The sequence below is a fragment of the Nelusetta ayraudi genome, unplaced genomic scaffold (genome assembly GCF_046127955.1).
Source record: "Nelusetta ayraudi isolate G7.1 ecotype Tasmania unplaced genomic scaffold, CSIRO-AGI_Nayr_v1 ptg000146l, whole genome shotgun sequence".
Classification (NCBI taxonomy): domain Eukaryota; kingdom Metazoa; phylum Chordata; class Actinopteri; order Tetraodontiformes; family Monacanthidae; genus Nelusetta; species Nelusetta ayraudi.
The window spans coordinates 638,365-664,590 of NW_027466196.1; the positions used below are offsets into that span (position 1 = coordinate 638,365).

At 45.6% G+C, this 26,226-nt stretch overlaps 1 protein-coding gene across 4 annotated transcripts in view; it reads right to left on the reverse strand.

Moving 5' to 3' along the window:
* Window positions 1-26,226, reverse strand: part of iqsec1b (IQ motif and Sec7 domain ArfGEF 1b) — a 125,790-nt gene that overhangs the window by 86,150 nt on the left and 13,414 nt on the right. For 3 of the 4 annotated variants that reach the window (XM_076013202.1, XM_076013201.1, XM_076013209.1), the window contains exon 2: window positions 7,127-7,234. The exons of the other annotated variant lie outside the window; for it this stretch is intronic. In XM_076013202.1, coding sequence (XP_075869317.1) covers window positions 7,127-7,234 — 108 coding nt within the window. The remainder of the gene's footprint in view (window positions 1-7,126; window positions 7,235-26,226) is intronic. 4 annotated transcript variants of the gene reach the window in all.

Consider the following 26,226-nt stretch of genomic DNA (forward strand, 5'->3'; position numbering starts at 1 on the left):
ATCTGGTTATATCTGCATCAATGCCCTCCAAATGTGTTCATAGACAAAGGATTTTTTTTTATTTTATTTTAATGATAAGTCTGGGAAAAGTCAAATTCAGGGTGCAGATCATATTCTGTCAGTAGGACCAGCTGAGCTGAGCTGAGCTTTTGTTTTTAAACAAAAAAAAAAAAGAAAAAAAAGAAAGAGGCCCGAACACAGTGTGTTATTTGATTTTGCCATGGAGCCGTTTCTATTTCCTCTGGTTGGGGGCTAATGAAGAGGAGGCAGGGGGATCAATGCTGCTGCTGCTGCAGAGCAGTGCACTTCACTCGGCAAACACACTCACACATTTCTTTTTCTTGTGTGTGTGTGTGTGTGTGTGTGTGTGTATTACTTTAACTAATTTATCTGTAAAAAAAAAATCTTATTTTTGCTTTTTTTCTGAATCTCATCTTCCCCATCTTTGATTTATTGACTTGGTGTCATTTTATCATCATCACTTTATACTTGGACGTGCAAATAGTTTAGTTGAGTTTTTGGTTAAAAAAAAATATAATAAGAAAAATGGGACTGCGGCCTTTTCGTATCTGTCTTCACTAATGTACAGCAGAAAAGCGCCACCGGCTATTGGAGTCACGCCCTCTGATTGGACGCGCTCCAGAGACAAACAGACTGTAGTGGAAGCCGTTGCAGAGGTTAGCAGTTCTACATGTTGTGCTCGAGTCCACTAAAATACAACATTCTTTTATATCGTACATAAAGTACATCATCCAGTACATCCAACGCATGGCTTGGTGTTTCATGTTTCAGAATGCAGAGAGATGCACCCCACAAATGGCCGTCAGCGACGGGGACAGAAGATTGCCCTTGGTAATATTCATGCTTTTATCACCGAGGTCGACTCTTTTTGATTATCATTATTATAAAATGTTATATTGTCCTATACGGCATGATACGGAAAGCCACAGGTTCAATTCCAACTCGCTTGTGGAGTTTGCATATATCAGCCCCCCCCCCCCTCCTCCCCTGAGTGTGTGTGTGTGTGTGTGTGTGTGTGTGTGTGTGTGCTCTCTGCAGGTATACCCGGGCTTCCTCCCACAGTCCACAGACGAAACAACAACGGCAACACTAAATTGTGGCTGTGAATGGTGTGTGTCCCTCCATGTCTGCTGCACTGCGCCCTGCTGTGCACAGAGGGACACAAAATTAAGGAATGACCGAAATCCTTCAGTCACTCATCTCGGCTTCCAGATAAACCAGGAAACTACCTACCGGGAAAAGAAGTTTTTCCGGTCTTTAGTCCGCTTAAAAACTGGGGACACGACCACAGGGACAAACAGACGCACCATCCGCTAACGCTCAATTTAACCAACGGCTCAGTTGCAGTCCACGTCAACTCCAATGTGCAGTTGTTGCCACTGACGATAAGAGACGTGGCTTGGTGGGACGGCGCACCGACCCATCACCTGCAGCTCATTACCAGCACAAACAGCCACCCTGATTGTGACCCGCGGCGCTTCAAATATCGACGTCTGCGGCAAATATAGTGCAACGCGCGGGATCAATGCGATCCATAACTTTCGTTACACTGGCCGACTCGGTTAATGTTTCCACACCAGAACCGAAGACAGCAACGGAACGGACGGGGTGGACAGGCAGAGGCGGCGTCTCAAAGCCTCGGCGCCGTGAAAATGAGTCCTGGTGTGGACTCGGCCGCCTGGCATTGTGGACGCCTGCCGCAACACCTCCCCCTCCTCCTCCTCCGCGAGGACCAGCGCCACGTCCACATATGCTGGCGGTCTGTTGGCGTTCACAGCTCAGCAGACTGACGTCCCAGTGAAACAAACAGCGCCGACGGAGCAGCCAAACACAAGCAGGAGGCTGCGCCATGGAAATAATACCAGAATTCATCAGGGCCGGTTCCAGTTCCGGACCAGCGATTCTCAAGTGGTGGGTCGCAGCCCAAAAGTGGGTCTAGGAGCCGTTCTGATAGGGTCGTGGCTTTGTGGGCAGTTTCTTTGTTTTAAATAGAAAAAAGTTTTTACATTTTAAAATGTAATGTAACTTGGAAAGAAAATGTTGGACATTTATTTTACAGTACACATAATTCAATACAATAATTTCACGAAGCTGTTCACAAGAAGAAGAAGAAGAAGAAGAAGAAGAAAAAGAAAAAGAAAAAGAAGAAGAAGAAGAAAAAAAGAAAAAGAAAAAGAAGAACTTTATTGATCCCACAATGGGAAAATTTGCATAATTACAGCTGAAAAACTGTAAAGTGCAAAAAGATTGAGAATTATATGAATTAAAGAAATAAGGCAATGAAAAAAAACATTTCCAGGTATAAACGGAAAATAAAAACAGACGTGACGGAATGTCTTTTGTCATTTTCAATGGACATTAAAGCAACACGTTTTCCACATATCCCATGATATATTTTCTTTCTCCCAAAACACTCCATCCACCTGCTGCTGCCCCACCCCCCCTCCCCCCTCTGGCCCATTTTGGAACCCACTGTAGCCCCACCAGTGTAAAAGGTTTGCCCACCGCTGCTCTGAACCAACAAACAGCAGACGCCGAGTGCAGGAAGCCCCAGTGCGGAGCCTCCCAGCTGGGCTTCCTCTGCAGCCAGTGGGCTGCGTCCGCCACCAACTCATGAATCCTCCTGCAGCTGATGGAAAGTTAATGAAGTGCCTCTCGCAGTGATAGCCCGGCCAGTGGTGCAGCCCTGTTACCCAGCCTTTAACAGTGATGAATTAGCGCTCCTTCCGCACTGCCCACCTCCCAACGTCGGTGCCTTCAGCTTCAGCGGGGAAGCTGCCCGGCTCCCACAGATATATATCCAGCTTTTAGCGTTCAGCGTTCACACGCTGCGTCATTTATAACCCGCACAAAGGAGGATATTAGCTGGAGACAGTTATTGAGGTGCATTACTGAGCTCAAATTGGGGCATTTATTGAAATTTATAGGGAAGGAATTGAGTTTTAGTTTTAGTTTTTTACATTTTTTTTTTTTTTTTTTGCCAAGGCCACTATTCAACATTTTTCTTTTCGTTATCTAATATTGAAAAACAATAACAATTGTATTGCTTCATGGGCATATCAAGCAAGCTTCACAAATGCCAAATGCAAACATTAGAAGAAAATGAGAGAAAGGACAAGAGATGAAAACTGCAGTCCAGTCCTGATCAGGTCTCCACTGAGGTGGGAAGTTTATCTTATCATTGTAAAAACTGATAGTTTTTAGGATGCATGAAACAAACAGAGAGCAAACTTGTCTGTGTGACTTACAGAGAAGCATGCTAGAGTGAAGGTGTCCAGAGTGTCAGTTGTCAGTAAACGTGTTCACTGCTTAGCGTTCACTGAACGAGCACAGTTGTAATACAGCTGTGGCAAAGCTTGAACAATCAAGACTGTTCACATCCATACGTTACTTTTTCTCTTGGGAGTAAAATCCACATCAGTGGACAGAACTCCTTTCCACTGGTACCAGTAAAACTCCGAATCTCCATTGGAGACACTCAATAACATCTTGGGAGTTTCTTCATGGAGTCGCTTGCAGCCACAGAACCTGAGAGCACGGCTGGGATCATTCAAGTCATTTTTTTTTAAGTCAATGCCAGATTTCGATACCTGTTCAAGAACGTTACTCTTTCTCTTTCATTCGGTACCCAGCCCTAGCTGACACTTGACCTTCCTGAAGCACAAGTTTTATATAAAAAAAAAAAAAAAAACTTTTTTGAATTGTAGCTCGTGATGTAGCAAAGCAGCAGCATCATGGGACGTCACAGCGCCAGAACATGTGTAATAAATGTGTAATAAATGTGTAATAAGTGTGTAATAACGGCCACTCGCTCAGGTGAAAGACAACATGTTTTCTGCCAACGCCTGCTCCCGTTCAAATGACTGCAACTGGGGCAGAGTATTCACGGAAATCTATAAATACTTCCCCACTCCGGTGACAGGCATTGTAGTTATTTATAAGACCCAGCCAGCTGAATGTGCCAAATGCTGCGTCACAATAAGCAACAATCGCACAGATGCGAGGAGAGCGACAGCGACTTCTGCCGCTCGAAACGTTTTGCTTCATCACAAACTAAGCAGCTGCTGGCCCCGAGCAGAGAGGGAGACGCCGTCTTCATAATTTAGCGATATTGCAGGGAAACAAAACTCCAGCTCGGTTACATTGAAAAACTACAATTCAATCCGGGAAAAAAACGAAACCACCAACGTGTTAAATTTAGGAGGCCGGGGATGTTGGAGGATTACAGATACACCACATCAAAGTGTGTTCAGGGCAACTGGAAGCACGGTCAATTGGCTGGTGTGAGACTAACTTGGCACCCCACACACACACACACACACACACACACACACACACACACACACACACACACACACACACACACACACACACACACAGTCACTGTGATCCCACATTCCAGAGGCAACGCAACACCACCATTTGTCAAGGGTATTGTGAGTAAAGCAGCCACTCTTTCATCTCAGCACAAAGTAATACCGACGTAAGCCAGGGACAAATTTAATATTTGGTTGCATCAGGCTGTTCGTGAACGGAATAAAGCAAATTCTGTTGTGGGATTTTCACTTGAAAGGGACGCAAACTCACACACAAATGCATCTTAAGTGAAACTTGTGTTGCCCAGTATTGAATACTTGAAATGTTCTCCATTCAAAAGTATCAAGTGACTTCTTTGCTGGGGACGAGGTGCAACACAGGGCAACATTTGTCTTTGCCAGATCCAACTGACCCATTGTGCATTCACATTAGGACTGCAGCTGACCAATGAGGATCTGAGTCATGTATTGAGGGACCATTGTTTTGAGAAGGTGGACACTTGCAAAAAAAAAAAAGCCAGAATAACTGGAGAAGTTTCAGACAAACTCATGAAATATTCAACAAAACGTACAACATTAAAAAAAAAAAAAGATTAACAGAATACAGCCAAGCATTCATTTTGTGGACTATTTTAGTGGCATCAGCCAAGATATGACTTTGGCCAAAAGCTTAAGAATGACCCAGCGAATAAGAGGATTTAATGCTTTCATCAGTGGGAGGCTGAATTGTGAAGGACACTGACTCTATCTCAGGTGTTGAGAGTGCCACACACCAGCGGCTCTCCAGCCGTTCCATGAGATCCCGCACTGTCATCAGCGGCATCTCTCACCACAACAAGGTTCACTGTGAGCCTTTTAGCAGTTCCCTGACCTGTTAGGAGGTCAGGGAACTGCTATTGTTCCCCGTTAGAGAGTGGCTTGTTCGAGGTAACAAGGCACTTCGCTGGGTTGAAGAGTGTAACAAAAACATTTGAATCGCTGTTTAAGGTTACACACAACAGACAAAACATCATATTTAGAGCGCATCACTTCTCTGTAATCCTGCAAGGATGGTTTTTTTTTGTCTTCATTCTTGTCATGAAATCTATTTTTGGACTACTGCGGCCACTTCCTGGTGTGGTGGACGGGAGTGACACCGTCAGAACATCTTGTCCTCGGTAGAAATGGACGGCTTTCAAACTATTTGGCAATCAGCCAAGATAAGGCCTTCATGTTTTGCCCTCTGACACAGGATTCCATCTCTTCATGATGTATAACATAATAAAAGCAACAAAAAAAATAATAAAAAAAATGTCAATGTCTCTTTGATGGCCAGCAACACTGTGAGTGACATCCTTACAGGCAGTCTGCCGTCAGAGTTCTAAACTCGTGTTCTTCAATTTTCAACAAACACGTTTACTTCTAAAAAAAAAAAAAAAAAGCAAAATCAACTTGAAGTGAACGGACTTGAAGGAATGTAATAAGGCAGATTGGGTTAGGTTATATACATGGTACATACATGTTACATACATGTTGTATAGGGCTCAGTCTTACTGACAACGTAAACGTGGGAAGAAGACAGGAAGACTTGTAAGCTGACCAAACTGTCGGCTACTGCTGGGTCACCTTGACCCGGCAGTAGCCGACATCTCCCCAGGAAGTTTGTAATTGATAGGTAATTGATGCCCTGCATTTAATGTTCTTCCTTTTTGTTTCTCTTCATGACCTGCTTGTAACCTCTCTCTCTCTCTCTCTCCCTCTCTCTCTTTCTCTCTATCTGTAACTCCAATCACAACTGCTGCCTTGAATCTATAAACGGGGTGAGCCGCCCGCACTCGTCATTACAGCGACATCGTCTCCATCCTCTGAAGACCAAGGCTTCTAAGTGAGAGAAAACTGCCCCCCCACCACCCACCCCAACTCAGCATTGTTCTCCAGCTTCAGTGCTGGATACTCCTCTGATATACCGAGCTCTGCATCAAGAATATAAAAAAAAAAAAAAAACGTAAAAAAAAAACGTTGAGATTGCCATGCAGCTTTTGAAGCCTGCGTCCCACTGCTTGACGCTCTCAGGGTTCTCATCTCTCCCCATCGCTCCTCATTTGCCGAGCAGCTCCTGGATCCTCGCTGTGCAGCTGTAATGAACTCTGCCCAAAACTTTCCACAGGGAGCCGCGCAGCATGGACAGCCAGACAGCCAGTTACACAACTCTACGCCACAACAACAACATTAGATTTGGGTTTTGTTTTTGTTTTTTTTCAAAATAATACTGAAAAATATTTTTAATTTCGTGGAGGAATTGTACACCAGGGCTCTCCGGGTGCTCCAGCTTCCTCCCACAGTCCAGAAACATGCATGTGAGGTCAATTGAACACTCTCAATTGTCCGTAGGTGTGCATGTGAGTGTGAATGGTTGTCTGTTTCTATGAGGCCCTGCGATGAACTGGCCACTGGTCCAGGGTGTCACCGTGCCTTCACCCTGAGACAGCTGGGAGAGCCTCCAGCAGACCCCCGTGACCCTGAGCTCGGGACTAAGCGGGTATGGAAAATGAATGAATGAATTGTACACCAACACCAACAGGAACGGACTTACAAACACAGAAGAACAGACCAGCAGAAGCCCTGTCAGCTCGACAGAGAGAATGACGCCCAATGTCTGGACAGAGATGAGACGGCCAAAGGCTCGGAGGACAGGACGAGAAAATTCTGATGACCAGATGGTGTGTGTGTGTGTGTGTGTGTGACAATAACAAGGTGATTTTCTTTTCACAAATAAAGCAAGACAAAATAAAGGAAACCCTTTGATTTACCCAAAAGATGCAGACTTCCATTTACGACAGGGGTAACTTCTCCTACACGGATGGGCAATGAGGTTGAGAGGAACCTCTGAGACTTCTAATGGCAAGGAGCCCAGGTGCCTGCAACACAGAACACAAAGAGAAGCACACTGAGCTGAGAGGCGGTTCATAATGCACACGTCATGAAAGTTACAAGACACAAAGCCCCCGGCAGCGGGGAGAGAGCTCTGAGGCCAGCTGCACTGTGGAGCGTAGTGCCAGTGCAGGAGTCAGCCGCCTGGCAGCCAGGCGAAGGTTGCGTTTGGTGGTCACACGGCTTCCTGCTGCAAACTGGCCCCCGCGGCATTCTGATGCAATCAGATCAATGCCAGTAACTCGTAAATGCATTATCACAACGGGCTGATTCAGCACACACACACACACACACACACACACACACACACATTCGTGCCAGGTCGCTCAGACGGCGGAATGACAACACTGTTTGTCGGAGGCTGTGCACGAAGGAAGCATCAGATCAGAGCAAGCCGGCCTCTTATCGCACCTGCTTTGATTCTGCTCGCGATTTGCGATCACCAGTGCGCCCAGGAACTGGCCCACGGGGTTTGTTTGCCAAGAGGAGGCCCCTTTGGGCTGCTGTTGCTCAGTTGCTACTACAGTGGGTAGCGAACTGACGACTGAAGGGTGGGCGGTTCAAATCCCGGCTCCAACATGTTTGACGTGCCCTTGGGCAAGACACTGGACCCTAAATCGCTCCATGGTAAACTACAGAATTACAATACTTTCCCCCTCCTGTCACCTCAAAATATTCAGCTGGCTTGACTGCAGAACCACGAAAACCGTCTGTCACCATCACCGCTCAACCATTTCCCGTTGAATAGAGTCGTGGAATGAAGGACTGTTGCATAAAACAAAGAGAGAGATTAGCGGATCGAGTCTTTTGTACTCCAGGTGCCAAATTAACATAGCGGGAAAATACAGCGGAGCACAATGAGGAGAAACAGACCGCGGTGATAAAAAAAAAAGAGAAATGATAAAAGTAATTCCATTGTGATGCAGCTGGTGAGAGGGAAGCCCTGTGCGAGATGAGAAGCGTGGCAGCGGTGGGCCATGCAGATGAGCGTGCCCCAAGGACAAACGGGTTACTCTCTTCCGTGACCCAGAGCTGCCAGTAATAATCTGCCATCCATGGAGGTTAAGTGCTGGATGGAGATTTCCCACCGCTTGCTGCATAAGCTCGCCGTTATCACCGGGGTGCAGGTTCTCCGCTACACAACAGCAACATGCAAATGCTGCAGCCACCGCCAGTTCTGTACCATCACAGGGCTGCTTGAAAAGGCCTCCATTAGCTTAATAAGAGCCAATAATGCAGTCAGGGCAGATCAAAGGCTGATTGGAACATTAGAGCTTTTAAGAAGTGCACCTTTCCTTTCATGAGATACTTTACATGGTTGACGGTTGATGCTTTATGCTTTACATGGATTATTTAAAGGTTGCCGTGTTACTACATCCGTGTCTATGTAGCTTTGCGTAAAAAAAAAAAAAAAAAAAAAAAAATGTTATTTTCTTTTCATTTCCAATAAAATGCACCTCTTCAGACAGTGAGCAGTACTGAACATCCTGTCTTAACACTAAAAATTAAAAAAAAAAAAAAAAAAGGTTTGACACACCTGTGAGAAGTCTAATGAGCTTGGATATTAACCACCACTAAGCTACATTCAAACCACAAACACAATCCATTCTTTCGTTGGTTTCCTTCTTCCCAGCCATTCTTACTGTTCAGATATCGTGCAGTGGTTTTTTATCAGCGACTCGTGACATGACAGACAGACAACATCCAGTGGCAGCCCAGCAGACTGTTTTGAACACGTCTTAGCCAGAGAAGCCAGCGGTATATCAGCGACTGCTCCTTTCCACTCTGGCTATTGTGAATATTGGCATGGGACATAATGGGGGGGAGTGGAGCCTTAATAACAGTGTTTAAATCCACGCACGTCTCCCTGGCTTGGACACGGCTTGGTGTCTGCTGTGCACTCACTGCAGTGGCACATTCAATTTCCCACTCGGCTTGTATTTCTGTTAGCAAGGCATAAAAAATAAATAAATATGGCATTAGCTGCATACTGTGGGAAGTGGGATGGGTTTGTGGTTAAGATGGCAACAAAAAAAAAATCCATTACGTGTTCATCTTATCTTATTCTCATCTTATTAAGGCGCCATTCCGATGGGGATTCATGTCCTCTTCAATAAATGAATAGTGGATGTACATTATAAAGTCCCCCCACTAGTAGATTCATACCTCATAACTCATATATTAATGTCTCAGAATCCTCCCATGAGTGAAGTATAATGGGGAGAAGGGAAGAGAAAGAAATGACTTTGAGCATAATTTATGCATTTTAAATTTACATTGTTCATTTGCCAGCTTTCCTTTTAAAACACCTTTGCTCACAACGATTGTGCTGTACATTTGACGAGATGATCGGCTTTGTATTTCAACCTACGGATGGCCGTTTCCCAACCCTTTTTTTTGCCTTGCAATAATTATTAAATGAGTCCCTTGTATTCATATTTTAGCAGCATGGTGCAGATTCCTTTAGGGGGCGCTCACTCACTGCCCCTGCAGCTGTCCATCAAACAGTGGCATTTCTTTTGTTTTTCCCTGTGCCAGTCCCACTGCGCTTCGCTTCTTTGCAGCCGCTGCGCTGATTATTTATTTTTCAACCAAGCTCGCCAACAGGGAACCACCAGCACCACGGACAGCAACTTTCAACCAATCAATAGCTGCTGCTGTCAAACACATTCCTGACTGTTCTGACCTGCACACCTTCCAATCCCATCTCAAAACCTACCGTTTTAGAACTGCTTTTAACATCTGATTAATTGTGATTAATCTGATTAACTCCTGTGTTGCCTGTCCTATTTTGTTTTACCCTTCACCCGTCTTTAATTTCTTTCAAATTTGTTTGAGTTCTTGTGATTTCATGCGTAACCCAAAAGTGCACGTGCTCATGGTGTGCACGTCAACATGCAGGCAGCCAGTGCGACCTTTCGGCGCTTTCTGGCACGGCGGCGGCGGCGGCGCAGCCTCACTGACTCGGCACAAACACCACACTCATTTGCATGTGGCTTTCCCTGAGGGAGGGGCCGGGTCATGTTGCAGGGGAGTCGATGGTGAACTCCGCCTCCCTCCCTCCACCAGCGCAGTGCACCAAGGTCACTCGCCGCCAGCCAGAAGCAACGTCCACGCAAGGAGGACAGCAAACACAAAGGGGGCCTTCATTGACTGCTATCGGGAATAGGGGGCGCTAAACTGCTTGCATACACTGATAGAGCACGCGTCTCCTTGGTTTTTGGCGTGTTGAGTGTGATCCAATACGATTGCGTGTGCCGAGGTGGGCCAGGCTGCTTGTAAGTGGTCCCAAGTCTCTAGGACAAAGTTGACCTTTGACCCCAATGGACTTGCATGGGAGCCCTGGGTTCGGTTGGGGGTTAGGGTTAATATACTCGTATACAACCTCGCTGTGGTGTGCATGGACTCACACAAACTTTGACAAACTAATAATAATAATAATAATAATAATAATAATAATAATGATAATAATAATAATAATAATAATAAAAATGAATGTTTTCACAATCCCACTATCAAAGGGTTCTGATGGTGGCTTTGAATCAGATCGTGTCTGCAGTCTGCTCAGCATCAGTTGTCCCCTGCGCTGCACGACCTTTCAAAGGTGCTTAATAAGAACACAAAGTCAGTTTCACTCTTTGGTAAATCGCAGTGCGACCACAGAATAAGTTATCCAATATTTTAGTGGCCTTCGTCAGAAAGGCTGGCGTCTACATATTCACGAAGCCAAAGGCGCTAAAGGAACGCTAGAGGTGCATCTCATGATGCTTTTGGTCGTCTCTTCAGCGCACAAACCTCGAGTTAATCAGACCCAAAGAGGGTCACGGTGAGGCCGACGCCCCTCCGCATCCTGCTGAAGGTTTGTGTTGGCCTGAGTTATGCAACACCGGGCTGCCGTGCTCCGATTCTCAGAAAGCAGGTTTTAAGCCGTTCCCGATTTATATAACGTGAAAATCCAAATCATTCTTTTTTTTTTTTTTTTTTTTTTTTTGCGGGACAGGCTGCATCCTGTCCCAGAGTCTGAGCATGCGAGCTCCACGCAGCGCCGCGCTCCATCTCAGCTTATTTGTTCTATCAACAGAATGTATATCAAAAGAAGAATACATCCAAACGTTCAAGCGCTGCTTGGATCTAAAATGAACGCCGCGGGCCGATTATGACAGAAGTAAGCGAAACGTTTCCTTGGATTGGGGAGTGAAACACCGGAGTGCATTTTGACGGTGTGAGAGAAATATAAACTGCTCGACAAGATCGCGTCGACAGAAACCCAATTAACCTTTGCTGTTTCCGTGTAAGGCGCTAAAAACGACAAATAATAAGCGTTCTGCTGCATCGCCCTCCATCTATCACTCCCTCCCTCGGCTAATTGCTCCTATCAGCGTCGCCTCGTACACAAGTTCTAACGCAGGCAGCTCTCTCTGATGGCAGAACACACTGAGAATCTGCTGCCTTTTCCTTCCAGGCCAGCGCCACGCCAGCGGTCAACTCGCCACCGTCCACAGTTTCACAGGCCGTAAATTAGATATGAAATGGGAATCAAAGAGCAGCGCTAAAATGCAGCAGAGACGCAAGAATATGAAAATAAAAATCACATGCAAACAATAGGTTTGGATCTACCGAACCTCGAAATCCTTTCTTCTCAAATGATGGAACGGAAGTTAGAGCTGGAGAAACAGTCAGCTTGTTAAATTGATTGATTGGGTGATGGGTGTGCTCCCAATTATTCCCATGCCATGTGATTTCCTATTTAAGCTGCACCAGCACCAATAAACAACTGATTGAATGTTCTCGCCACATCCAGACTCCAAGGCTGTGGTCTCAATTCAGGCTCTGCATCCTTGGAAGGAAGCGTCCTCCGTCTGAAGGAAGCGTCCTCCCAAGGACCCGGCCTAGAAGAACCAACCCAAACTCCGCCTCCCCGGTAACTGCACGGGACGGTCTAGCCTTCGGAGTATTTCCTGGTTGCGTCACAGCCCAGAAGTGACGTTTTTATAGCATCAAGCTAACCATTGGGTCGCCATCCAACGATGGCGTTGGATGTTCAAATCAGTAAAAACCCTACGTTAAACACTGAATATTTGATGTGAAATTTCAATACTTAAATTTACACACGTGATGCAGACCCTGAATTGAGACACAGTTATTCTCACCAAGTTTTAGCCGCTGGCGAGTCAAGCTGTGTTGAACAGGTTATGGGCCAGGCAGGCACTGGCAGAGGATGCAGCCAAGAATGCTGAAGCATCTGCTACAACTATCACTAATTCCAGCCTCTATCGAGCGTCTACACTGCCGTAATTGGGCAAGAGGCTTAAGCCATGTAGTGCTCGTACTTTACTGCTCAGTCTGGTTCGAAATGCCACGTGAGTAATTCACAAGATTTCCCTTCGAAGCGAAACAAAGCTTCAGGATGCGACGGCACACAAAAGGAAGAGTTGTGTTTGTTTTGTTTCTTTTTGAACGTTATTCACCGCTAAAGACTTTAGTTTGGATGTGAGCAGCGCAAAGTCAAACCTCAATAAAAGTGTGTTCGCTCGGAAGGCACGCCTCCAGTCCGTTCAGAACACTTGGCCAGAACTAATTGCTGCATAATCCACCGAAGGAAATATTCCTCTGTAGTAAACAGAGGGATTTACTCGCTAATGGTGCCCGGTGCAAAAACAAAAATAAATAAGAGCCTACCTCGCTGTTAATTATTGCAGAGTGCTGGAATCTGCAATACAGGAAATGGCTTTGTGCACAACTGGGCCACTCTGCCAGGCTGTGCATCGCTGATGCTGCTGCTGCTGCCACCACGGGCTTTGTGTTGATGGGCTGAATGAACCACCTCAGAGTGCGAACATGGCCTACATCCCACTTATCCCCCAGGAGCAGATCAAGGAACGGAAAAAAACAAACAGGCCTTGCAACGCATAAGCATAATCAGGAATGTAGACGCGCCTGGCTCCAGCATTCCTGAAGGATGGAGGGGAACGCTGACACCAACAGCCACTGCAACCTTCACTGCAGGGAACTGAACTTACGGCTTAGGTCTTTACGGCTGCGTGTCCACGATGTTTTTCACAAAATAAAAGCCATATTTCTAAAAATTTCCACAAAGCGCAACCGCGATTTGCAGGCGTTTCTATTGAATGGTGTGAAGCGCACGAGCCGTCATCCTGGTCGAATCTCCTCCCGCGGGATTTACGAGAAATACGTTTGCTTTTGTTCGTTTACGATCGTTTGCTGTTAAGAAAGATTCTTATATTTTTCTCTTTGACGACTCCTCCTCCGTCCAATCATAATGCGGCAAGTTCCAGAATCAGCTGTTGCACCTCATCAGTGTCACAGGAAACGAGACATGAGACGCAGTGTTGGCCAAATACCCACTCACTATTCAAGGATGTGATCAACTCGGGTCGAGTCACTTCTGTTTTATTCTGACGGGATTTTCTTTCATTGTCTAAATGTGCAGCGAACCCTTTCTTACCTTTAGCAAGCAGTGGCAGAAATCATACAGAATCATCACCGTGAGCGTGAACACGTGGAAGGTGTTTGACTGTTAAACTGCAGTAATGATGCTGTAGAAAACGTGCTTTGATGATGCTGCAATTAGCATTAGATGATCACAAGGAAAGGGTTGTGTTTTACATCCAAACACTTCCTAGTAAGACACTTCCTGTCTACGCCAGCATGCTAGAGAAGCTCATAAATACCAACATGTGCTTCATTCTACTTAAGCACGGTGGCATGTTTGCTGCACACCAAGTGGCACACATTGCCGAGCACACCGCTTTGTTAACCCTGGCATGCTTGCACTGAGCGGAATGCAGTGACAGCACGGTGACCTCGGCAGGAACCTGGAGTCGTGCTGTTCAAACACACTGTCCCATTGTAGCTTCATGTTGGAGCAGCACAAGCTGCAGCCTGGCCCGGCCCGACTCCGACCTTCACCTTCCCCGTGGGACAAGAAGAGGACAGCCGCAGCCCAGATGAGGAGAGAGGGGGTTAAGGTTAAAGCTGCCGTCAGCCCTGCTCACCTGCTGGACGACGGCCGAGGGATTCCAACATCAGAGCCAGCTGTGTAGAGGCTGAGATACAACACTGATAGGCCAAGACCCTCCACACTAAAAGGATGCTACGTTACGCTAAGGTCAGGCAGATACACTGCCATCGGTATCAGGTTCATATTCTTAAGCAGAGCACCATCATCATCATCATCATCATCATCATCATCATCATCATCACCACCATCATCATCACCACCATCATCATCACCACCATCATCATCACCACCACCACCATCATGATCACCATGATCACCATCATCATCATCACCACCATCATTACCATCATCATTATCATCATCCCGATCACCATCATCTTCATCATCATCATCATCATCACGATCACCATCATCTTCATCATCATCATCATCATCATCATCATCCCGATCACCATCATCTTCATCATCATCATCATCATCATCATCATCCCGATCACCATCATCTTCATCATCATCATCATCACCATCATCATCATCATCATCCCGATCACCATCATCTTCATCATCATCATCATCATCATCATCACTATCATCACCACCATCATCATCATCATCATCCATTATCCCTACCCGCTATGAAACTAGCTGCGTTTCCATGTCAGTATTTTCCACAAAATACAAAATGATACTTCTAAAATTTTGACAGCGTACAATTGCGATTTGCAGGCGTTTCCGTTGAATGGTGTGAAGAGCATCAGCCGGAATTCTGGTCAAATCTCGTCCCGCAAGGGGAATTACGTTTGCTTTTGTTTGTTGACGTCCGTTTGCTGTCAAGAAGGGTTGCTATATTTTTCTCTTTGATGATTTGTAAAAAAAAATATTCACATTCAAAATATCCAATCATGACGCGCGCCATTTTCACTGGCCAGTGAACTGGTCACGTGACCCCGTACGTAAAGTCCGGTGATGCGTGAATGCCAAAAAGAAAAAGTGTTTCCATGACAACTTTTGCCATATTCCTCTCTGTGGATCCGTGGGGAAAAACCTCCTCATGATGAGGGCCTCAAAACCTTTGATCCAGAGTGGAGAGGTTGTTCCGAGCTGAGCCGTTCCCACCACCAGGTTTCATTATGGCCATATTGAGGTTTTGTGCAATTCTAGGAGTGATGGAAACGCAGTTTATGACTCTCTGACTTGTGTAGCATTGTGTAACTCTGCCTTTGCCAGCAGACAGCTGGCACAAAGCTCAATAACATCCGTGACCCTGAACGGGTGATAGAAAATGGACGGATGGACAATTGTGGCCTATAGAATTTTTATTTTTTTTTGATTTATGGGTTAAATTTATTGACATCACATCTGCCTCCGGCCTCTAAATCACACAGTGCCACGACTAACTGTGCAATAAACAGATAGCATTTTGTTTTGATTGCACACGTGCGGCTGGTTGGTGAGAGCAAGAATGAAAAGCAACGCAGCGCTGCGCGGGGCGACGCCTTCGCTTATCATTTTCCGGTAAAGGGGAAGCTATTAACTGCACAGATGGTCTGGGGGAAATAAACAAAAAAGAAAAAAAAAAAAAAACACAAGCTACAACAGTGTCTAAGCTTAAGCTATGCATAATCACGAGAAATAAATTCCATCCCACTCTGTTTGGAGCTTAAATTTCATTAATATTGATGCCACTCGCAAACAAAAGACACGGCTATTTCTATGACAGGGCGGTAATGCAATAAAAGAGCCAAGCGAGCGGCAGCCTCACAGCTCCACCGCGCGATAATATGCTTTTCCCCCCAAAAAAAACAAACAAACCAAAAACAAAAAGCGTTTGAGGCAACTTGGAATGCAAATTCATCCCCCAGTTTCAACAACATGCGTTGTCCCACCACAGTCCCACTTCCGTGTTCCATTCGTGAGTGTCGCCACTTAACCTTCTCGGCAAAGACAAACTACATTAGGGTTTGTTTCCCGAGGCTCTCTTTATGCCATCATGAGGAGGGAAGGAGGAGGGGTTCTCAGCAGCCTGATGTGGAAGGCATTAAAGAGAGGAAAACAACACAATGTCAAGAGTGCCATGAAAAAAATACAAGAAGCCATCTTGGACGGCAAGATAGTTAAGTGATGCCACCTAGAACAGCTGAAGAACACAACGCAAACTTTTGCACAGTGCAGTAGAAATATGATCGCTGGAAACTTAGCAAGTGCCGTGGAACTGATCACTGATTGGTCAAATACGAATGCCTGCACAACAGGCCGTACTCCAAACCCAGTCCAGTCAACCCAGTTAGAGTGGGTGCGACCTCGGTTATCCCTGGAAGTTCTCCAGCTTCCTCTCTCATCTGTGACACGCAGCCCGGGTGGCCACTGTCAACACTCTTCCTCGCTGCGAGGTTGCATGCTTGTGTCTTTGCGATGCCCTTTTCAAATACTGTGCAGGGTTGATCTTCATGTCTCACTGTGCCCCCGGTCGACATGGCAATAATAACTGTCAGAGCAAAGACAAAAAACCAAAAAACCAAACCTGAAATCTCCATGCTGTCATTCCCTCATCTTCTTATTCTGTAGCGTCGGAGAAAATTGCACTGTGGTTTTGTTTGCATGGGAAAATTATCAACTCCAGGGATAATTTCCTCACTATTCCCCCCTGCACTGTCAATTCAAACTGCCGAAATATTTGTTCAACATGGTCCATTACGCGATGTAAATTGCTTCGACTTCCTAGCAGCTGAATCAAAGCGAGGACTCTGTCATGTACTAATTGCTTTTTTCTAACTGAATGGTAATGTTCTGAAAGATTACAGCCATCATGCTGCTGCTGCTGCTGCTGCTGCAAACACATGAGATCTGACTTCAACACCAGTCCAGCCTTTGGTCTTATATTGTCTCATGACAGAAAGTAATGGAGGTCAAACTGTCCAATGAGTAAAATTCTTTTTCATGAGCAACGTAGTCTCCTCCCCGTCACGTTCTTTGTTCTATAAAAGTACCGGCGGGAGGAGGGACGGCCTCCTCCAGGAGCTTCCTGCTAGACACCCCGGGAGGCTTACACCAGGGTCAGTGCTGGAGACATGAAGTGGAACAGTGCATTTCCCATTCAGCTCTCAGGAGCTGAGGGTAATTACCATAAACTACCACACAGTGTGCCTCAGCCAGGCTCAATATTCCACACTGCCGAGCACTGCTAAGTGGGAGACAGTGAGGAGGGAGTTCCTTGTGACGGGGGAGTGGGACACCGTCTCGAATCTCATCTCATTTTATCCGCTACAATGACGTCCTGGCTGTTATTGCCGTCTCAATATCTCTCTTGTTCAGAAACGCAATTAAAATAATGAATTATTGGTCTCTTCCTGGTCTGCGTATGGTGACCGGTGGTTTTGCTGCTTCAACCTGTCGCCGTTCTCTTGCATGTCTGAACAACAACGCCTCTTTGGGATTGCAGCTCATCTTACACTCTAGTATCTACGCTGTTATTCCTCCCAGTTATGCTTTAATTACCGCAGCCTTGCCTCTCCAGCTGGCCAGAGCTTTGCCGAGAGAATAAATCAGATCCTCTGGAAGCCTGACCTGACCCCGCTAATGCTAGGGGTGCTTCGGCATGTTCTGCCAGTCTTGTTCAGGCGGCGTGATACACAGGTACCACCCGAACAATTAGAATATCAAGTAAAAGTTGTTTTATTTTGGCAATTTAACATAAAAGATGAAGCCAACAAATGTTATTGAGCCATTCCACGCAAATTGACGTCTCAAGCAGTTCCTTGGAACGTTGCTGATTAAGATGTTCAGCTTATTAAAACCACAAAGCCACAAACTAATTTTCTGAGTTTTTGAATTTGAGTTTTTTTTTTAAGCTGCAAGACCTGATCAGCAAAATCCTGGAAATATATTGATTTGCATATTATTCCTTTATATAATATGTCACATTCACCTTTTAAGTTGAATTGCAGGAATACAACAACCTTTTCAGTCAGGATATTCTAATTTTCTGGGTCGTACCTGTATACAGTGCATGTGTACTGTAGACTAGATGAGAGATGACCACAGTGCATGTGGACAAATCCACAGCTTGATCCACAGCTCGCGGTGCAAACACTCTTGGCTGAGGGTGAACATGTCGTCAGAAGTTACATCCAAAAGAAGATCTAGTTAGTGTTCATCAAACCTACTGGCTCCCTGGAGTGGAAGTGCAGCTGGCTGGCGAATAGCAGACCAGTGTCGGGCCTTCCATCTGCCGTCAGCCCCTCCACCAGCTGCCTCAGTCCGATCCAGCCCAGGCATCTGTCCCGAGCGATAAAAGTCTAAGCAGCTCACTGATTGACTTATAGAACAAGGTGTCCACAGTGTCCACCTCTTCTCCTTGAGGCTTTCTATTCATGTCCTCTGTGCCATCTCGCTGTGTCAGAAGACATTGTGCAGCGCTTGCTGGCCCCTCTTCACTGAAATAAGGGGGGGGGGGGGAGGGGGGTAAACATCCTTTACAGCCTGCCGACGACTTGCAGATCGAGATCCTGGTGTTTTTGTTTGGTTTGTTGTTTGGTCCTAATGACTTTATGTCCGGCTGGATGATAAAAAAAATAAAATAAAACCTACCCTCGCCTCGTTGATTGTCGTGTGGTTTCATAAGCAGAGCTGGAACACAGAAAGGTGCTCAGGGCTTTTCTCAGGCAGAATGATGTGTTTGCCACTGTCAGCCAGCAATATGTTAATCACCAGCGCACCTCACCACTTGCCAAAGGGGGAATGATGCACATCCACTGTTGCCCTCTCAACGCACACCTGACAGGTGCCATTTGTAGTCGAAAGCCCTGTTGTGTCAGTCATAAATCCAGAGGATTTTTGCAACCTTCAATATGTTGATTTGTGTCCGAGCTGAATTCTGCTGAAGTTCATTCATTGCGCTTGTTTTGCAATTACCAACCGTCCTGTTGCTCATGAATTCACAGCTTTCATTTGATTTTTCCATAAAGTCATCATGCACATTTTGAACAGTATTGCATATAAACATTTTATGAAAATTGTAAAAAATCAAAACAAGATCCTCTAATGAGCTCCTCCGAGTTAGTTTTTTTTTTTTTCCTCTTTTAGGGAGAGGGAGCTCGAGAGCCAAATGGTGGCCGGCCGTAGAAATCAGCAACTTTTGGTGTGTTTGTAATCATATTTTACTTTGATGATGTGCATTAATCTATAGGTCTCGGTCAGTGTGTGTGTGTGTGATTTGTTATGCGCCGGGATTTCACAGTGCTTTCCATGCAGATTAAATGAACCTACGAGTCTGCATCTGCAGTTGAATGAATGTTATTGATGTTGTGGCCAAGGGGTCGGGGGGGGGGGACCTATGGCTCTTTCGAGGAATTCTTAACGCGAAAAGTAATGAATGAGCCGGGAGCATCTGTCCTTGTCCACCTCCGACAGCGTGAGCCACACATTGATGGCTGGTAGTTTGGAGTCCATAGGCGACAGCGTGGGTGGATGTGGATGATGAGACCTGGTGTGGGGAGGTGAAGGCCCTGCTATCGTGCTCATGGTTTGCTCAATGGTGTACATTCACACTTAGCTTGCTCTAGTGAAATGTTATTATTAAGTTATCGTTCCAAATGGAAATTTGGTGACTTCTACAAACGCTCAAATGACGGCAAAAACATCTGCAAAAGATAAAGTTATCAACCGTGCACGCCAATGATTGGAATTCTGTTTGAAATGGAATATTGTATTATTCACATCATGTATATTTCATACAGTCCGGTGCAAAGCTAATATACAGTACTACCGGAAAAATGAGAATATCAAGTAAAAGTTGTTTTATTTTGGGAATTTAACATAAAAGATTAAAGCAACACATTTTATTGATCATCTCAAGCAGTTCCTTGTTGTAACTTTGCTGATGAAGATTTTCAGCTTATTAAAAACCGCAAAGCCACAAACTCAGAACATGAGAATAGTGTGAAAAGCTTCAGTTTTGTAGCTTCAAAGAGTCCAAAGAATCCAAAACACCTGCAAAAGGCTCCTGAGCCTTTAACAAGTCTGTGTTAAACAACCTTCTCAGGAGGTTCTAATGTTCTGGGTAGGACTGTATATATATATACACACACATACATATATGTTTACGCTATTTTTATTGTGAGCACAACACAAAAGATGACTTCTTCACAGCCCTGAAGGGTGCATTAATCAGGGAGGGAAGAGCATCAGATAGAAGACATCGCAGGCATTTTCACAACACTTTCTTTTGCTCCTAGGGTGGAAAACAAGCGTCTTCTGTGGATTTGCTGGATGTGACAGGCCTGGATGCACAAGTCCAGAGGGCGTCAGCAAAGGCTAATGTTTTATTTATCTCTTCTCTCTTTTTAGATGACACGCGACTGAAAAGTGAAATAAAATGTCCAGAACAAGTCCACAGGCAAAGCGGAGGATGCGGCGACGTTTTGAGCTCAGAGCAGATCAAAGAACGGCAAAGACGTCACATCCAGTGTTTGACGGGAGAATTGAACGAGGCACGCCGAGCGTGCTGCGGGAAAAAACGCTTTGCGTTCGGCTTCTGGAGGCGCATCGCCGGTGATGAGGGGGAAGCGGCCGCGTTAGAGAGAGAAAATCACGCTGCAGCATTTCTCGCCGGGTCAAAGTGAAAGCTGACACCGCATCGACGGCATCACCACACACATGTGGCTACGTGGAAGTGAGGGCAGTTTGCAGCAGAGCTAAGCTGCCAATTAAAAGAGGAAGACTCCCTCCTTTGCTTTTTCTGGATCAGCAGGCCCAGGACAGTTAAATCCCAGCAGACAGCAGGGCTGACTATTAGAAACTTAACACTAAAGTTTTCACTTCCACTTGACAAAATGAAGAAGAAGAAGAAAAAAAAACAAAACAACTGGTCAAGACAAAGTTACAGCGTTAAAAACGATGTGCTAGTTAGATTTTTCAGTTCATCAGCAGTGTCAGACCAAGCCTTGGGAATTGTGAAGAAAGGACTGAAATCTTTGGTGTGAGGACTGGCATTTTTTTTATTTCTCCTCCAGGGGTTACATTTGTGGAAAGCTGGCACACAACACCTCAATTTCAAACACACAAAATTACAAGTTGAATACAACAATGCGACCCTACTTTTCCCCTTGCGCAGCGACGCAGCCAGTCGTGCTCACGATGGCCGACGCCGAGCGCAACTGTGGGCCACCGCAGACTCTGCAGGATGCCAAGCCAGAGCCTCGCGGTCAAATAACTGCGCAGATCCTTTCCATTCAGCGGAAAGATAAAGGTGGAAAATTCCTTTCTTGGTTTAAACACACTGAGGGTGAAATGTGCAACAGTCAACGACTGCACTCAAAGAGGCCAGCTTAGCGGCCGTTTTAGGCCATCTGAGAGCGTGTAACCGCAGGCCTTAATAGCTTTGAAAGATTCCTTCATTCCATCCAGGGTGTCTTTCAAAGGCTGCCACATCAGGCTACAGTAATAGGGCTCTTGTCTCTTCTGCTCCTCCATCAGCACGAGCGCGTCAGCTTTCGGCCCCAGCTGCTCAATACCCCAACTAACGAGAGCAATCTATCAACGGCATTGACTTCCGCTCCAGAGAGGCAGGTGAAGCCAACAGTCTCGGGCTAGCGGTTTGGGACCACCGTCCACGTTGTTTGTCAAAAGAAACCTTTTTTTTTTTGTTTCCCCGCTAAGACCACTAAAGGTCCATCCGCTCCACAAAGCTACACTGGGAAGAACCCCCGGCAGATCGCCGTACCGTTTAAGGCCACCACTGCTCACGGCTTGCAGGAACAGCTTGATTCAAAGACGGCTTTGGCGGACGGCAGGAGGAGCAAGGTAAGCAACCACTGGTCGAAGGGACCTGCCCACAGGAAATCAGAAGCTGTCAGTGTGTGAGCAACCAAATGATTAACTTGCTCTTTGTCACGCCTGAAATCAATAGGAGATCATAAACACTGAGGCTGAATCAAGGAGACGCGTGCCTGCAAGCGTTTGGTCCTGCAAGGAGCAGCGGGGGGTGGGGAGGGAGAACAACTAACCAGTGACCCTTAACCTGACCTAACCTAACAACTGAGATACCAATCCCCTATACCAATTCCCAATGCTATTGAGCCGTCCCACGCAAATTGACATCTCAAGCACTTCCTTGTTGTAACTTTGCTGATTAAGATTTTCATAAAGATTTGACTTTATGTAACATTCTAATTTTCTGAATTTTTGAATTTGAGGGGTTTTTTTAAGCTGCAAGACCTGATCAGCAAAATCCAAAGAAATAAAAACTGGAAATATATTGATTTGCATATTATTTGTTTATATAATATGCCACATTCACCTTTTGAGTTGAATTGCAGAAATACATAAACATATATTAAATTTGTGTAATTTTAGCCATGTGTGCTATTTGATTTGACTACATGTGAGACCTCAAATGATAGACAGACCCATTTGTGTAGTATATTTTCATACAGCTGGGACGATAACACATGCAGTAACAGTACGCACGGCACTAGTTCCAACACACAGTCTCACTTCTGGAAACATAAATACCGCTCCCCACCCCCACATTCTTTCAGAAGATATAAATACAAGCACAGATCTCCGTCAGTGTCTTAATATCCAACAATAAAGAGAGAGAGAGAGAGAGAGAGAGAGAGAGAGAGAGAGAGAGAGAGAGAGAGCAGTCTGTTTGGATTGCTCACAACAACAACAACAAAAAAAACATTTTGTGTATTTGCACAATGGCTATATTAACCTGAAATTCAATCACACGTGAAAGACAATAACTTCTAGTGAGGGAAGACTGATATACAGCAATAAATAGTGCAATTGTTGGCGGGTAATGTACAATATTAGCCTCACACCGCCCTCAATTTGCTATCTGCATGATGGAATGACAATGAGCCCTCAGTCATATTGGAAGATGCTATCGTTTGCCTGCGTGAACAGAGTATCAAACAGTAATGTGAGCAGTTTGCCAGCAGGTATCGGGTGGATAGGTGGGCTTTCCTAGGTGCACTAATGCAGGTAAAGAGACACAGCGCCAGAGCGGTGCAAAATCATCTGTACTTTAGCACGTCCACCGCAGTGCAAACACAGCAATGCAAATAAAAAACAGTGGTACAAATAAAAAATAAAAGGCAGTGCAAAGACCACGACGTGACCTCGACTTGCTGCGACTTCAGAGGACACAAGCAAAGGGCACAAAATGCATGACACAAAAGTATAGCAGTAATATGAAGTAATATGAAGTGCACTGCACATTATGGCGGGCACTGCTGAGTAGCAACCCACAGAGGAAGTGTTTCCAAAGGGAGCGCAGGCAGTGGAAGACGAACCGTCCACATAGAATCCCACTGCCAACTGCGTCCAAGGCTTTTCCGTGCTGTTCTGCAGTGCGTTTCGCATGTTCAGTGTTTCCTGGAGTTGCAGTGCGTTGGGCCCATGTGGTGGGGGTTTGCAGCACCTTGTACAGTGTATTTGCATGGCAAATACACTAAATTTGTTTGCGTTGCCGCGTTTGCAGTGTGGCGAGCTTTCTGGCCACAGTGGAAAATGAACCACTTTATGAAAAAAAAAAAAAAAAGAAAAAAAAACACTTGGAGATATTCCTAACCCATAGGTCTCCTCCCAGAACTGAGAGGTCGACTCGTTCCTTCTCTCATTCTTTCACATTTTCTGGAAACGACACACATAAAAAAAAATTGTGCAAATGGTCTCCAAAAGGGCACAGACGCTTAATCCCCTATTAGTGACAACACTTGCGGCCCGTTGCCCTCTCTTGCAGCCCCACTGTTTTGTCTGTTTTCAAATGGGTGAAAGGTACGGCAAAAGCATCAAGTTCAGCAGGCAAGATAATATCCAATATTTGTCTGGAGGCAATAAACAGAGTCAACGTTAAATACAGCACGCCCTTTCTGGAGACAGAGAAAGATCTTCTGGATAATTAGTTCTGCAAGGTTTGCTCCACTGAGATACGGGATGGAGAGTAAACGTCCCACGATGTGGTTTAGTCCTTTGTCACACGTCCCTGTGTACTTAAAGCTGAAAGGCTCCTCTCATTAGCTTGTCTGCTAACTGAGCAAAAGGCAGGAATTTCAAGACAAAATCGGGAAATGTTGGTGTCAGGCCAGCAATGCATTATTCACATGAAGCTAAATTGAAGCGGAGGTGGGCGGAGTGGCCGCAGTTCGATGGCAGCTTTGGAGAAGAGAGACAATACCTTGCCATTTATTGATTACTCTGATGACTTGGCATGTGACTTTGGCCTGATCAATGGTTGGCAGAAGAATTTTAATCCCATTCAAAGGGCAGTCGCTGGAGGTAATGCTTCCACACTGCTCCTTTGCCATTTGATGCATTTTCCTGGCTGGGAATTTACACCGTCTTCCTCAGATTTCCACTGTAGTTTCTTCCTTACCTCTAGACCAAGGGGTGGGCAAACTTTTTTTTGAGTCACGGGCCACAGTGGGTTCTATAATGTGACAGAGGGGCCGGAGCAGCAGCAGATGGATGAGAGTGTTTTGCTGTGTCGAAATGTTTAGAAATATCGCTTTGATTTGGTGGAAATCTGTCATGGAAACGCAGCTGCAGACACGTGTTGGCCATGTACCTCATCTTCAATGGACACCTCCTGGCACAAGCCAGCAACATTATACACATTTAAAGTTTCAAAAGCAAAAGAGTGGAGTTTGAACAGTTGGCTACGACCTTGATTTCAGGTGTGAAGGCAAATGACTTCAAGCCCTGGAGGAGGGTATTGAATACGTGCCAGTGCGCTGTTCTCGGGGACCTCATTCTTGTTACGTCGGTGACCAGTGGGAAACTGTACCCACATGGAAGAAAGAAAAATGAGCGCTGCAACTGGCAGCTACATAAAAGAGAAGAAAAAAAAGGATTATGGAAGAGGACGGCTGATCTAAATCCATCACGGCAGAAGCCCACGGAAGGCGGCATCGAACACATCAAGCATCAATCTTACAGTGCAACTGCTGCAGTTTCAGAGAGTGCAACATACATGAGACATTCATTGCTTGTCTTCTGGGTCTTTGTGCAAAGAAGCCAGTGGAGTTGCCAGCTTAGGGGGACGTTAGCAGCCACTTTTTTCCCCCCCTTCATGTCGATGTGTGTTACGTATTCTATTAGTCCACTCTTCAATCAACTGGTCAGCAACGATTATCCACAGCAGCAGAAACGAGCGTCTAGAAAGGAAAGACATGTTTGAGGAGATCCTTTCGAAAACATACCAGGATCCCTTTTTAACTGGAGACCAAGTGAGTACCTTACCTCAAATCAATTCCAAACACATATGGGAACATCCCATTAACTAAGTGGAGCGCCCAGCTGAGGGGTACGTACCGCTGTGTCCACCTCCTGGGCATCGCTTTGTCTTGTGGCGTTTTCAGAAATCCAATTTAATACGTTAGCGTAATGTTTGATGACACCACTCAATCGGCTCTGCTTGTCGAGGAGAACAAAGGTGCAGTTGAACAAGAGGACCTGCCATGCCTTTTCAAATCAATAAATCGTTTGGAGAAATTAGGATGATTAGCAGTACAAATGAGACGACCACGGAGAGGGGGGGGACGTGGGGGCGCCTGGCAGACTGCCGGCATTCTGTGCACTTTCATTTCAGTGATCCAGCACATGGAATTTGGCTGCAAATCTGCGCAGAAACACAGGATGAGAGGCTGCTGTTGTGCCAGTGCAGACGGAGCTAAAGCTGTCAGGGTTCCTGCCAGCGGCAGATGGAGGATGAAGTGGAAGGCAAATGGGAAACTTGCTTCCAAATTCTTGGTCGTCTTTATTGGAGTCAGAAGTGAAACCTTTGACTGAAGAGGTTGCGTCCCTCACGGTGTCAGGAAGCAACAGGGTTTTGATCTGCGTCTTCTAACAAGAACACAAGGGTTCTAAAGCAACGCTACCGGGGAGTCAGTGAGTTACATTTGGGATCTGATGAATCGCACGCACAGATTAAGACCCAACAATGATAATTGGGCTTCATTGCTACTCGGATTATGTTTCTTATCTACTGCA